Genomic DNA, 14,746 nt, shown 5'->3' with positions numbered 1-14,746 from the left:
GGGACCACTGTCCTCTCCCTCTAGTCCTACATAACCCATTAGGGGACAAAGGGAATAATGAAGCTCCTTTGGATATTTTCCTGTTTAAATATAAACAGCTGTTAACCGTCTATTTAATTTGTTGGAACAATCTATTAAATCTAAAATAAAGCTATTTTTTTTCTCCTTTCTCCCTCCCAAGAAAATGAAAAGATTATATTTTGTCCATTCTCCAAGTCCCGACTCTCCCAGGAAAAATACTCTTGATGTCACGCTTCTCTCTCCTCCTCCTGAAGCCCAGCTGTCTATGTTGCTTGTTTTTTATCTGGTCCTACACCGTCTTGGATTCTCCTCTCTCTGTTGAATGAACATCGTTTCCTCTGTCTGGACCACAGGGCTGAGCGTGAGCCCTGGGGGGGTCCTGGGGGCCGGGGGAGGGATGCAGCCCAGCCCGGAGAAGGGGTCTTACTCACGACAGCGAACTTCTTGTTGAGGGCCATCTGCTCTGCCAGGACAGACTGGTTGTGGAAAAGATGGGGCTGCATGTGACTCCACATGTGAGGGAACCACCAGAACTCCTTCACATAGGACAAGAGCAGGTCGTCGCCATCATCCTCGGCATCTGTACCTGGTGATGTCATGTCATGTCATGTCAGGCCCTAGCCAGAGCAGCCATTGGGGGAGGATGAGAGACCAAGGGAAGTCAGCCCTAAGACTGAGTGCACAACCAGGGGACCGGAGATGGCAGAGGCCACAGACCATGGGGATAGGGAGAGGAGGACAGAGTGGCAAAACTCAGTAAATAAGGAAAAAGACTAAATGATATATAGAATGCCATAAGTATGACTGTTTTCCAAATAAATGTAATTTTTAAATTTTTTAAATCCTTAACTTTCCATCTTAGAATCAATAATAAGTATTGGGGGGAGGGGGGAGGCAGCTGGGTGGTTCAGTGGATTGAGAGCCAGGCCTAGAGATGGGAGGTCCTAGGTTCAAATCTGGCCTCAGATGCTTCCTAGCTGTGTGACCCTGGGCAAGTCATTTGACCCCCATTGCCTAATCCTAACCACTCTTCTGCCTTGGAACCAATACACAGTATTGATTCCAAGATGGAAGGTAAGGGTTTAAAATAATAATAATAGTAATAATAATAATAAGTATTGGTTTCAAGGCAGAAGAGAGGTAAGGGCTAGACAGTGGGGGTTAAGAGACAAGAAGTGTCTGAGGTCAGATTTGAACCCAGGACCTCCCATCTCTAGGCCTGGCTCCCCATCCACTGAGCTACCCAGCTGCCCCCTATGATTCTCCTTTTAAAAACAACAATTTATCTTTTAAAAATTACATTTATGGGCAGCTAGTGGCTCAGTGGATGGAGAGTCAGGCTCAGAGATGGGAGGTCCCTGGGTAAGTCACTTAAGCACCACTGTCTAGCTTTTACCTCTCTTCTACCTTGGAAGCAATACATAGTATTCATTCTAAGACAGTAGGTAAGGATAAAAAAAAGAGAGAGAGAGAGAATCATATGAAAAACACCATTTTCCTCCAAAGAAGGAACTGATGGAGTCTGAAAGCAGACTGTGACATTATTGCTTCTCTATTTCTCAAAATGACTAATATGGAAGGATATTTTACACTGTTACACATGTAAAATCTGGATCAGATTGCCTGCCATCTCATGGGGGTGGGAGGAGAAAGAGTGAGGGGGAGAATTTGGCTCAAACTTAATTTTTAAAAGTATTTTTTCATGTAATTGAGGGAAAAATAAAAAATTTTAAGTTAAAAAAATTTTAATTAAGAAAATAAAAGTAGAATCATAGCTTTATAGCTGCTACATACATTTGGGGGGCAACTAAGTGGATGTAGGGTCCAGCTGAAGGTAAGAAGGATTAAGTTCAAATCTGGTCTTAAATATTTACTAGCTGAGTAGCCCCTAGGCAAGTCAGTCACTTAACCTCTGTTTGCCTCAGTTTCCTCATCTGTAAAATGGGGATAATAGTAGCACCTGACTCCCAAGATTGTTGTAAGGATTAAATGAGATAATCTTTATAAAGTACAGCCAAGTAGGCACTATATAAATGTTAGTTATTACTACTACTACTACTACTACTACATTAGGGAACTACTCCCAGTCACACAATAAATAACAGATCCAGAATTTGAACCCAGGTCCTCTGACTCCAGAGCAAATATTCCTTCTACTGTACCATGTAGCCTCCTATGACATTGTTATTAGAGATGAAGGATAATCTGAATAAGAGTGCTTATGAAAGAGAATCTTTTTAATTATCCATGCTAATTTGAAGGGTAAGGAAGAGCTGGAGATAATCCCAATCCAAAGGTAACCTCCCAAATCATGCCTATTTGGATTGGGAACACAGTCCAAGATTTCCTCTCCCTTTGACAAATTTACCTTTCTAATTAGGTTCTGTCTGCTCTTGAGATTCCAAATAGAATTGTCTGCTTTCTCTGCCTCCAACCCCACACATACAAACATCCCAACTGAGAGAACACCTTCTGGAAAAGCAAGGACCCCATGTGGGGTGGGGTGCCCAGGGGGGCTGATGCACCAGCATCCATAGACCTGGCACAGGCACAGAACAGTTATCTTGGGTCAGTGCATGCACGTCAAATGCAAACCACTAACCCCTACTTCCTGAGATTAAAAATAGGTGAAGAACAACACCTTTCCCAACCACCTGACTATAGCAGAGACTGTGGAAGCTGTATGCATTAAGGGAAATGTGTTCACTTTAAGGACCAGAACTGGTATATTCCCGGGGGACCCATTGTCAAGTCAACTGAGTCCTAGGTGGGGGGAGTGCTGTAAGCCTACTCTTGAGACACGATGAACAACCTCAGGAAGTATTAAAAGAGCCAATATTCGTAATATATTTTACAAGACACGGGAGATGAGCATACTGCTGTTCTATCCTTTTTTGATCAAACCACAGCTGGAGCACTGGATTCAGATGCAAACACCACATGCTAATGACACTGACCATCTGAAATAGATCCAGAAGGGAGACCCACATGGAGAGACGGCTGAAAAATACATCCTCAAAGGAACTAATTGGGCAAGTTTGGCTCAGGCAGGAGAAAAGACTTCCAGAGGATTTTGGTTCCTCTCTCAAGAAGCCAAAGGTTTTCCCCCTCTTGGAGAGACTAGATTTATTCTGAATTACCCCCAGAGGGCAGAACTAGCAATGACAGGTGAGAGTGAGTTGGAGGGCCATTGATTCATAGAATTTCAAAGTTGGAAAGGACATCAGCAACCTCCAATCCAACTTTTACCAAGGAAGAATCCCTACCAAACAAACCACACTAGACCAGTGTCATCTTAAAGACCTCCAAGACAGAAAACCCATTTCCCTCCTGAACTGGAGGAATTCCATGGGAACTGGAATGACCTCCAGGAAGTGATGCAGATCGAGAGGAGCAGAACCAGGAGAACATCGTACACAGAGACTGATACACTGTGGTATAATCGAATGTAATGGACTTCTCCATTGGTGGCAATGCAGTGACCATAAACAACTCTGAGGGATTTACAAGAAAGAACACTATCCACATTCAGAGGAAAAACTGTGGGAGTAGAAATACAGAAGAAAAAAACAACTGCTTGATCACATGGTTTGATGGGGACATGAGTGGGTATGTAGACTCTAAATGATCACTCTAGTGCAAATATTAATAATATGGAAAAAATCTTGATCAATTACACATATAAAACCCAGTGAAATTGAGTGTTGGCTTCAGGAGGGGGTGGGAGGAGAGGAGGGAAAGAACATGAATCATGTAACCATAGAAAAATACTCTAAATTAACTAATTAAATAACAATTTTCAAATTATAAAAAAAAAAGAAAGAAAAGAAAACCCATGCCCCTTCTGAAGTGGCCCATTCTGCTTTTGGACAGCTCTATTAGTTAGGAAGTTTTTTCCTATCAACGAGCGTCTATTTAGTTCTTTATGAGTTCCAACATGGCTCCTGCTTCTAATCACTGGGATCAAGGGAAATGAAGTTAATCCCCTGTCTTCTAGATGGCCTTTGGGCCCTTCCCCTACTCCCCATCCTGGTTGCCCTCCTCTGTATGTTCTCTAAGTTAATATAAGAGAAACCTCCCAACAATTAGAGCTACCCAACAATGATGCCATCAGGCTGCCTGACATTGACTCATCATTCTACCAAAAGATAAATGACCCTAAAAATTATATTAAGGATAATATTCCTACATTAGAAAGAAGGTATTATTGTATTATAATAAATGTATTAAATAACATATAAATAAATGTATTAAAATGATGAAGGGACAGACCAACCCTCTCTATTAGTCTAGGATTCTAGGATTCTGTATTTTATAATAATCTCTCCCCACTCCCATGTCTCCCTCCATCCCTTTAGAAAATCCAACTTGGGCCCCTTCTTCCTCTCTGGATCCTCAAGCTAGTTAATCCCTCCTTCAGAGCTCAGGAGGACCTGTGATTTCATTATTGCAGGAAATTCCCCAGGAGGAAACCCTCTCTATCAAAGAACAGCAGCTTTTCTGCACCTCAGAGTCTTAGAGCTGCCCTGGGTATGAAAGCTTAATGATGCCCCGGGTGACCCAGGCAGTGTATGGAGGGGTGGGACTTCAACCAAGTCTTCTTGATTTCTTTTTTTAAACCTTTACCTTCCATCTTGGAACCAATACTGTGATTTGGTTCCAAGGCAGAACAGCAGTAAGGGCTAGGCAATGGGTGTTGAGTGACTTGCCCAGGGTCACACAGTTAGGAATTGTCTGGGGTCAGCTTTGAACCCAGGACCTCCCATCTCTAGGCCTGACTCTCAATCCACTGAGCCACCCAATTGCCCCCTACCCACCCCATTCATGATATCTTCTATCCTCTTACTAACACTCTCACTGACTTAAATTATGAGGTTTTTGTCCTCCTGTAGTCTGTTTTCTACCTGACAGATGTTGAGTTCCAGGGTCAGAAATTGAGGTTTATCCCCACTTCCAAATGCTTCTTTGCGGAAGTGATTTGGGGAAGGGTGGGGGATTATTAGGTATGGAATACTATCTATAAAAACATCTATATATCTTTTATATTTACATTTATATATATATATTTTTATATACACATATATAAATATTTATAAAAATATTTACTCTACTGGTAGTTTTATAGAATGTCCCCCCACTTTTTAAATTCTTTATTATTATACTCTTATATTGTTATTTCTTTGTATTACTCCTTATTATGGGGTATACAGTGGGAAATCTTGGCATTATGAAAAGGCATGACACAGATCTGCTGTGTGTTTTTTTAAAGGGAGATTTGAAGTGACCTAAGAAGCAGCTCTTCCTAACATGCACAAACGCCCACTGGCAAGCAGTTAACAAGACCAGCACTTCCTCAATCTAAGCAAACACAGTAATTACCATCCAAAGGAGAGACAACAACGCAGGGAGAGCCAAGCCACAAAACTGTACCTTTGTGCTGCCCACATGGCTTGCTGCACAGAAACCTAAATGAACAGATCTTTTAAAGAAAAATCAGGTGCTGTTTGCTCCTCCTAATAACTGTGAGGGAGCCAGCAGGACTCCTAACAAGGCTTTTGCATGCCAGAAGCATGAGGCGTCTTTCTATGGAGAGTCCCAGCTTAGGTTCAAGCCTATGATGCTAGAGCTGAGAGAGACCTCAGGAACAACTGAGTCACAGGGTCCCCAGGCAACCCACAGATGAGCTGCTGATCTATACTGGTAAAGAGAGTTTCCCTCCCAGAAGTTTCATGGATAAAGTATCAGGTCTAGAACAAGAACAAGAATGAAACCCTTTCACCACCTATCTCAGGCGGTAGTCACGAAGAAACTTCTTTGTAAACATTAAAGCACTATATAAATGTGACCTATTACTGAATAATGAATGACATTATTAAAACTTTTTAAGCTTGGGGAAAAAGAAAAGAAATCGTTGAGTCAAACATCATTTTTGAGATGAGGAAACTGAGGCCTAAGGACGGGAAGTGACTTGCACAAGATCATACAATGAGTTTAGTATATGAGTCAGGACTAAACTCTGCTCTTGGTCAAATGTTCCTTCTTCTCCAGCTCAGATTTCCACAGGGAGCCTCAGTTTCTCCCCAGATTCCAGACCCATTCTAAATGGCTGTATCATCCATACTAAGCCCTGCCCAATAGGAATAGGAACATTATTTTATCTTTAAAACTCTTACCTTCTGTCTTAGAATCGATACTGTGTATTGGTTCCAAGGAAGAGAAGCAATAAGGGTTAGGCAATGGGGGTTAAATGACTTGCCCAGGGTCACACAGTGAGGAAATGTCTGAGGCTAGATTTGAACCCATGATCTCCCATATCCAGGCCTGACTCAATCCACTGAACCTCTAGCTATTCCCTGAATAGAAGCATTATAAAGCTCAATATTTCCAGGGCTCCCACAATGCAGATACACAGTGGGAGCTCAGGGAGGAGGCAGAAGTCATTGAACTGAACAGATTTCAGGCCAGTACAGAAGATATCCCCTGAGCTTTTGTTTGGAGGAGTCACTCATGGATGCTGCCTGGGCATCCCTATCACACTGAGCTGAAATAATCTTTGCCCAAGTCCCTCTGCCTTTCTAGTAATAAATTTTGAGTGGGGGAGGGGAGGGAGGGTGGCTAAATGCCCACAGAGAGCTCTCTGCATGCCATCTTTGGCACCTGTGCCATAGATTTGCCATTACTGGTCTAGGGGAAATAAAGTGCTGGATATGTCTACCCTGCCATGGCTCCTTCCAATCACTGAGGGATGGCAGGCTAAAGGGACAGATGAGGCAGATTCTCATGGGCCAGCTCAAAGTTCCAGCACACTCACTTACCTGTGTGGAAGAATTTCCCTGAGTACCCCAGGTTGAAGGTGAAGTTTGGGATGTGTGTTCGAAGTTCATTCTGAGTGTCAAAAAGGGCCTAGGACACAGAGAAGGAAAGAGTGAGCGAGCTTCCCCTGCCCCCATCTCCCAGGGCTCACTCCCACCACCTAGCCCCAAGCATTCACTCAGGTTCAGACTCTCCTTGTTCCTTCCATTTTTCAAAGGTGATGAAAATGAGGACTCCAAAAGGGAACAGAATATTTATAGAAAGTCAGTAATGAAACCTAGCATTAAATCACTTCTCCTAATCTAGCCCCCCTGGAGGAGTATCTGAGGAGCCAAATGGACTTCATGAGGAGGAAGGGGCTTTGGGCAGCAGGAAGGAATAAGAAAAGACAGCTAGGTGTACTTCCTCATCATTTGAGTGGCACTGTGGATAGAGTGCCAGGCCTGAAGACAGGAGGTCCTAGGTTCAAGTCTGACCTCACACTTTCTAGCTGTGTAACCCTAAATCACTTAATCCCATTGCCCAAGCCCTTGCCCTTCTATCTTAAGAATTCTTACAAAGACAGAAGATAATGTTTAAAAAGAAGGAAAAAAAGAACTTAAAATCTAGTGTTAAACCACCTCTCCTAACCCAGTCCCCATGTGACAGAAGGAGTCATAATTTCCATTTTTCATGAGAGGAAGGGGCATCAGATATAGCAGGCCAGCTGGGTGCCATTCCTCACAATGTGATGGGGATCACAAAGCCACATCCTAAAAAGATAATGCAGCATTTCACCGAATTACAAAATTTAAAGCGCCCATTAGATTCTCGTACAACTCTAATTCCACCTCTGGGCTAGCCCACCTTGCATTACGGTGACACTGAGGCCCACAAAAGGGAAAGAATTTATCTGAGGCCATCTACCAAGTGTCTACTAGAACCCAGGTCTTGGGATTCCAAACCCAAAGTCCTTTCCATTATATCAGTGATGACAGACCTTTTAGAGATGGAGTGTGGGGCCCTATGCTCATCCCACCCACAAGATCAAGTGCTGTGCCTGCTCTCACCACCAACTTTGTGCCCTGCCCCGCCTTTACTCCACACAGGGGAAGGAGAAAGCACTCCCATTGGGCTGCTGGATGGATGAGTGGGTGAAGTGAGAAATGTCCTTAGCCTGTGTAGAGAGGGGGACAGGAGCAGCACAAATGCTCCACTCCTCTCCAGCTCTATCCCCTATGAGCTGCCCACCTTCCCACCCCCTCCCCCATGCACTCCTATTGGCTGCTGGGCAGAGGGGCGGGTGATGTGAAAAAATGCCATAAGGCCTGTGGAGAGGGGGAGGGGAACAGCTCCACCCAAGTCTCTCTGCCTTTCTAGTAACAAAAGGGGGGATAGGGGTGGGGTGGCCCTCTGCATGCCATCTTTGGCACCTGTGCCATAGGTTCACCATCACTGCCTTATACAATGCATATGGCCTACCCTACAGGCTCCTTCTGGCTCTTCAGCATCTGGCTCGGGCCCAGGCTATCCAATAAGAGGCCTCCCAGGGGTCCCCCCCCCTCCCCAGGCCAGAGGCCAAGGCCTCCGTCCATACCTTCACGTCTTCCACCTTCATCCGGGTGCCCTCCTTGCCAACAAAGATGTCATCGATGTCCACGAGGATGTAGCGGTCCAGGGGCAATGAGAGGCGCTTGCCGGTTAGGAAAGCCACGGCGTCCACAAAGACCAGCTTATGCAGCCAGAAGTTGAGGTTGTTGCCGAAGAGCACCCGCTGGATGCCATCGTGCAATCCCAGGTCCTGAACCACCGTGGTGTGCAAGGCCGCGCCAACGCTCAGGTGGGGGATGGACTCAGCCGACTTGGTCTTGGCCAGCAGCACCGGCTCATAGGTGGAATGGTTGGACTGAAAGACGGTCCAGTCATCCCCAGGCAGGAGGCCCTTCTCCACCTCACTGGGCCGGGTCACATACAACAGTGGTGACTTGGGGTTGATGCTGCAGTCTTTCAGGCCGAGGTTCGAGTGGAGGAAGAGGGGGAAGCCCTTCAGCTGAGCGCTCAGCAGACTGTTCTCGTTGGCCTATTGGGAAGGAGAAAGCGTAAGGGCCATGGGACAGAGAACAGGGATCAGTTTACTCATGTCCCTCTGTACACAAGCAAGGCCCATGAGAAGGCTGGCAAAATGAACATCTGGGCCTTTTTTTTTTTTAATCCTTCTTGGGGCAGCTAGGTGGCCCAGCGGATGGAAAGACAGGAAATCCTTGGGTTCAAATCTGGTCTCAGACACTTCCTAGCTTTGTGACCCTGCACAAATCATTTAACCCCCATTGCCTAGCCTTACTGTTCTTCTGCATTGGAACCAATACACAGTATTGATTCTAAGACAAAAGGTAAAGGTTTAAAAAATAAACTAATTAAATTAAAAATTAAAAATAAATTAAAAAAAAATCCTTCCCTGAATTGCTCATTGGCTTTGGGAGAGGGGAGGGAGGAAAGGAGGGAAAGAACATGAATCATGTAACCATGGAAAAATAGTCTAAATTAATTAAATACATTTAAAAAAAAAAAGAAAAAATCCTTCCCTGGGGGGAGGGAAGAGGGGAAGGAGACAAAAAGAATCATATACACACGGGGAAACATTTTTAAATTCTTCCCTTCCATCTGAGAATCAATCCTATGTATTGGTTCCAAGGCAGAAGATTGGTCAGGGCTAGGCAATGGGGGTTAAGTGACTGGCCCAGAGTCACACAGCTAAGAAGTATCTGAGGCCAGGTTTGAATCCATATCCTCTCCATTCCAGCTCTGACTCTCTATCCACTGAGCCACTTTAGCTGCCCCACCTGTGCCTTTTAAGAGAGATCAAGTTCTTCGGGTACATAAAGGGTTTTCCTCATAGAAACCTTGTAAGTTAGGCAGGTCTTCTAAGTCACATAGCTAGTACTAGTACCTAGTGTCAAAACTAGGACTAGAAGCTTTGTCCTGACTTCAAGTTCAGGACTATACACCACGATGCTTCTAGAGACAGTCAGTCAACAAACATTTATTAAAAGCCTATCCTGTGATACTTCCTAGCTGTGTGACCCTGGGGAAGTCACTTAACCCCCACTGCCTAGCTCTTATTGCTCTTCTGCCACAGAAGGTTAGGCTTTAAAAAAACAGCCCTGCACTGAGCTCAGAGTAAGAAAGGCAAAGAAAGAAAACAGTCCTTGCCCTTGGGGAGCTTACATTCCAAGGGAGACAAAGCATTTAAATAGTGTTATATATAAATAAAGCTATGTGCAGAGGAAATGGAAGGTAATTTTAGGTGGGAAGGCACCAGCAGGTGGGAAGAACAGAAGGGATCTCCTGTAGAAGAAGGATCTGAGCCAAGTCTTGAAGAAAGCCAAGAAACCAAGAGCAGCGGTGAGGGAGGGCATTTCAGACATGGGGGCAACCTGTGCAAAGACATAATTTCTGGCAACTACCTTCCCCGAGAGGCCGCTGGGTTTGCCAGGGTCTTGGAAGGACCTTAATAACAGCTGGAATTTATCGGGCACCCTATACCCCACCTGATCCTCATTACCACCATCATCCCCATTTTACTAAAGAACAAACTGAGGCTGGGGGTGAAACTACCTGCTTTCAGAGCAGGGAGCCTGCAGAGACAGGCTGAGCTCTCCTAACTCTGTGTCCAGAGCTTTCTACTTCTCCAGACTTCTCCTTGCAATAAACGATAAGGAGGAACAGGAACACTGAGATCTAGCGAGTCCAAAGGTTTAGACAGACCTGCTTGGCTAAGCATGTTTTTATACATTTTGAACATTTGCCTCTGAGGACTCCCGGCCTGGGACATAAACCAACTTCGAAGCATGTGGAATACTGCAGGCCAAGTACTTCTGTACTGGTGTTGTCCTCCAGGTCATTTAGTCCAAATTGGCCAGATAAATGAGACTCCCTAAAACTTCCCCTGCCAGCAGTCTCTAACTTAACACCTCAAGTGAACAGTGAATTCACAACCTCCCAAGACAATTTCCTGCTTTAAAAAACTTCCATAAAGGGGTAGGCGTGATGACAGGAGGTCCTGGGTTCAAATATGGTCTCAGATATATTTCCTAGCTGGGTAAGTCACTTAACCCCTACTGCTACCCCTACTGCTTAGCTCTTTCTGTTCTTCTGCCTTGGAACCGATATACAGTATTGATTCTAAGATGGAAGGGTTTTAAAAAAGAATAAACTTCCATGAACACAAAGGTGAGTTTCAAACCATACAGCCTGGCATCTAAGGCCCCCAAAAATCTAGTTCCAAATTATCTTTCCAATTTTATCTCTCATTACTTCTCAAAACATATCCTCCGCTCCAGCCCCACAGTCCTACCCACCAAGCCAAGCTCACTGCTACTTCTGGGATGCCACTTAAGTTGTTCCCAGTGGCTGGAGTGACCTCCCCTTTTTCTTCCCCTTATTTAAAACCTCCAAGTGAGCTTGAGTCCTGCTGCCTCTAGAAAACCATCTCTGACCATTCCATAATCATCTCTCCCTTCTCTGACTTCTTCTCCAGCTCTGGCTCTCTTCATACTTACCACACACTACCTGATTTATTAGCTCTCTGATATATTTGTGTGTCCCTCTCAAGTGGACTGTTGACTCCTAAAATAAGGGAGTTTATATTTTTGGTACCCTACACTGTTTAGAGCCAAAAGAGAGCTAACATATTATTACAAAAAGAGCCTTAGGCAGATGTCAGGAGAACTGATATCTGGATGTGGGTCTGTCATTTGAGGCAAGCAGTTCCCAGTTTCCTCACCTGTCAAATGAGAAGGCTACACTAGAGATCTCTAAAATCTCTTCACCATCTTCCAAACCTTCCTCCTCCTCACTGGAAGCCAACATTCAAGCTGGAACTTGAGAATTACAAGCACTGGAGTCCTGTACTTCCTCTTCCAATCAAAGACTAGCCTAAAACTCCCAGGGGTGCTTACCCCTGTGAAGATAAGATTAACTCCCCCTTGCCTAATTTTAAATTTAATGGACAAAATTGAAAACACCCATACTTAACCCTAAAGTAGGGGAAGTCCACAAACTACTTATTAAAGGGGTTTGCACTTTCAAAAGCAACTGACTACCCCCTGGGCAGCCCTAATCAAATTTAAAGACTACAATTCATCCCCTAAGAGGAGGAAGGAACAGGAAGTGATGCAAAAAAGGGTCTTTAAAAGTGGTTGAAACTTCCTGTCATGAGGTCATTGCCCTTTTGAAGCTTTAGAGGCTGGTGGGTGGACCTTCTTCAGCTTGGACCTAGGACTATAGCATTTGGTAAGACTGCTCTTGGATCTTCCCCTTTGAACTACAACCTGGCTGAGTGAAAAGCTGACTCTTTTCCTGGCTTCTGGAGAGATTAGTTTCTGGAGGAGGCCTCTTGGTTATTTGCCACCAGGTCCAGCTAAGGGTCCTCCTGGTGGAGGAATAATTAGCCCAGCCTGAGTTGAGCCAGGCGAGAAAAATTTAGGGTGATAAGCTAGACCACTTACTCTACCCTCTTTCACATTTCTCTACTTTACTCTTTCCCTCTATTTTGTAAATAAAAAGCTGCTTAAAAAAGTCATTTTTGGCTTGAGTTATAATATCAGCAACCACATTCTCTTATATTTAGTCAAACCATATTAATTTTATCCCCTACACTACCTACTTTGCCCTACAGGCTGTCATGACATATCATGACACCTAAGGGCAATACTCTGGAGCAAAATGACATGGCCTAGATTTCTGACCTGCAATCTCACATGGAAGGGCTCTGACTCTTCCAGAAGTGGTCACCTTTTACCAGCCTAAGCCAATTTTTCTAATCTTCCTGTCTCTAGAGTGGATTAAAAACCAGAATCCTACCATATATTGTATAAAAGTAACACATTTGAAGCAAGTAGACACACACAGAGTAAAGGTAAGAGGCTGGAGCAGAATCTAATCTTCCTATCTCTAGGTCCTTTAGGCAGGTGTGAATTAGGGTTCCCCTAGGAAACTGGAGTGGTCCCAAGACTCAACCCCATGTTATAGAAGAAAAAAATAAGTACTGGTTTAGGACTAGTTTCAAAACCCAACTCTGCCACCAACAACTACAACTGTGTGACCTTGGGCAGATCATTTCCCATTGATGAGCTTCAGTTTCCTAATCTATCTTTCTTCCTAGCCCAGGGTTGTGGGATCCAGGAACCTAGGCCGTGACATGGAGGAGCTTGTTGTCTGTACAAGAGGATGGCTCCATAGGGCAGCTATATGGCATAGTGGATAAAGCTTTGTGCCTGGAGTCAGGAAGACCAGCCTCAGACGCTTACTAGCTGTGTGATCCTGGGCAAGTCACTTAATCCTGTCTGCCTCGGTTTTCTCGTCTGGAAAATGAGTTAGAGAAGGAAATGACAAACCACTCCAGTATCTTTGCCAAGAAACCCCAAAATGGGGTCATGAAGAGCCAGACACTAAAAAAATTTTTTAGTAAACAACAAAAATTAAGGGGTGAGGGAAGAAGATAGTCTCTAAAACCCCTTTCATTTCTAGAGCCTATAATAAGGGAGCTGGGGAACTCTCCTGGCCATAGGGAACTCTATTTTCCCTACCCCAGAACTTCCAGTATTTGCACTTTCCTAAATGGTTCACTCCCCCCCTTTTAAATTTATTTGTTTGATTAATTTAGAATAGTTTTCCATGGTTACATGATTCATGTTCTTTCCCTCCCCTCCTCCCACTCCCCTCCCAAAGGCAATGAGCAATTCCACTGGGTTTATATATTAATATTTGCAATAGGATGATCCTTTACATTCTAGATCTCCAATTATATCCCTATGGAACCCAAATGATTCACTTCTGAGAGCACTCTCTGTCTCTCTTTCTCTCTGTCTGTCTCTCTCTCATATCAACTCCACTCTCATATTCTGAGGGCAGTCTCTGATTAAACTGATTGCAGAGGAAAGCTCAGAGTCCATGGGGACAAAAGTCAGACAACAGAGAGAATTGAAGTTCACTACATTTTACTGCTCTAAATGATTAGATTTTGAAGATTCCCTGACAAGTTGTCTGTCATTCAGTCTCTGCTCAAAGGTTTCCACAGTCAGAAGTTCCTTATCTCACCCTCTTCCTACTCTCTTGCTCCACTCCAAAACAGACCCTCCCCTCCCCCCAAGGCGGCCTTGATGCCCAAAGTGAATTACGAATTACATTTCCTTCTTTCAAGCTAAGAGTTTAGTATTCTCTGATACATTATAGATCTAGGGCTGCTTTGGCCCTACAGGAGAAATTGCCTTCCTACTCCCTTGAAATTCCCCATTTCTCCATCGACCTTGCCCCACAGCCAGAGGTTCCCTTCTCTTCCTGCACATCTGTTCACTGGTGTTTCCTTAGCTAGACAGAATTTCCCAAAACAATTAGTATAGTTCCCCTTTTCCCCCCTCCACTGGCTGTCCTCCATATCTGGATGGTCTCTAAAGCAATACTCAAGCTCTAAGAAAAAGAGAGTTTGGATTTAAGAACCACCAGGTCAAGGTTCACCGGTGTGGCCAGGAGCAAATTACTTGATCTTCCTGAGCCTCAGTTTGTTCATCTGTAAAATGTATGAGTGATGTTCTTTCTAAAGGTCAAAACAAACCAACAAAGCCCCCTTTTTTCAGAGAGCTCTGAGTGCTCAGAGCAACTTCCTCTAAAGTTGGTTCTCTAAATCCCAATCCTAGAATTTGCTGATTCAGTCCTATGCTAAACCTGGGAAAAGATGTCAGAGACGTCCAGCAGTAAAGCCTAGGCTCCAGAGATGGGGTCACCAGGGGATTCTACTTAATGCTCCATTGTTTGGATCCAAAGATAGCCGCACTGACTCCTCCCTGAATGGGGTACAGGCTTTGCACTGTATCTCTAACAGATGGCACTCAGTATGCCGATAACCACTGTAGGTATCTCTGAGACAGCTGGCTGA

General features: G+C 44.3%; 1 protein-coding gene across 1 annotated transcript in view; it reads right to left on the bottom strand.

Annotated features, from left to right (window-relative positions):
• Positions 1-14,746, bottom strand: part of NDST1 (N-deacetylase and N-sulfotransferase 1) — a 47,414-nt gene that overhangs the window by 24,073 nt on the left and 8,595 nt on the right. Inside the window, exons 3-5 of the mRNA XM_003339560.4 lie at positions 8,411-8,893; positions 6,837-6,924; positions 453-607 (exon numbers count right to left, since the gene is read on the bottom strand). Coding sequence (XP_003339608.1) covers positions 453-607; positions 6,837-6,924; positions 8,411-8,893 — 726 coding nt within the window. The remainder of the gene's footprint in view (positions 1-452; positions 608-6,836; positions 6,925-8,410; positions 8,894-14,746) is intronic.

Source organism: Monodelphis domestica, chromosome 1 (assembly GCF_027887165.1).
Source record: "Monodelphis domestica isolate mMonDom1 chromosome 1, mMonDom1.pri, whole genome shotgun sequence".
In the NCBI taxonomy this organism is placed as follows: Eukaryota; Metazoa; Chordata; class Mammalia; order Didelphimorphia; family Didelphidae; genus Monodelphis; species Monodelphis domestica.
The sequence above is the reverse complement of the archived record's forward strand: the minus strand, read 5'-3'. Positions and strand labels throughout refer to the sequence as shown.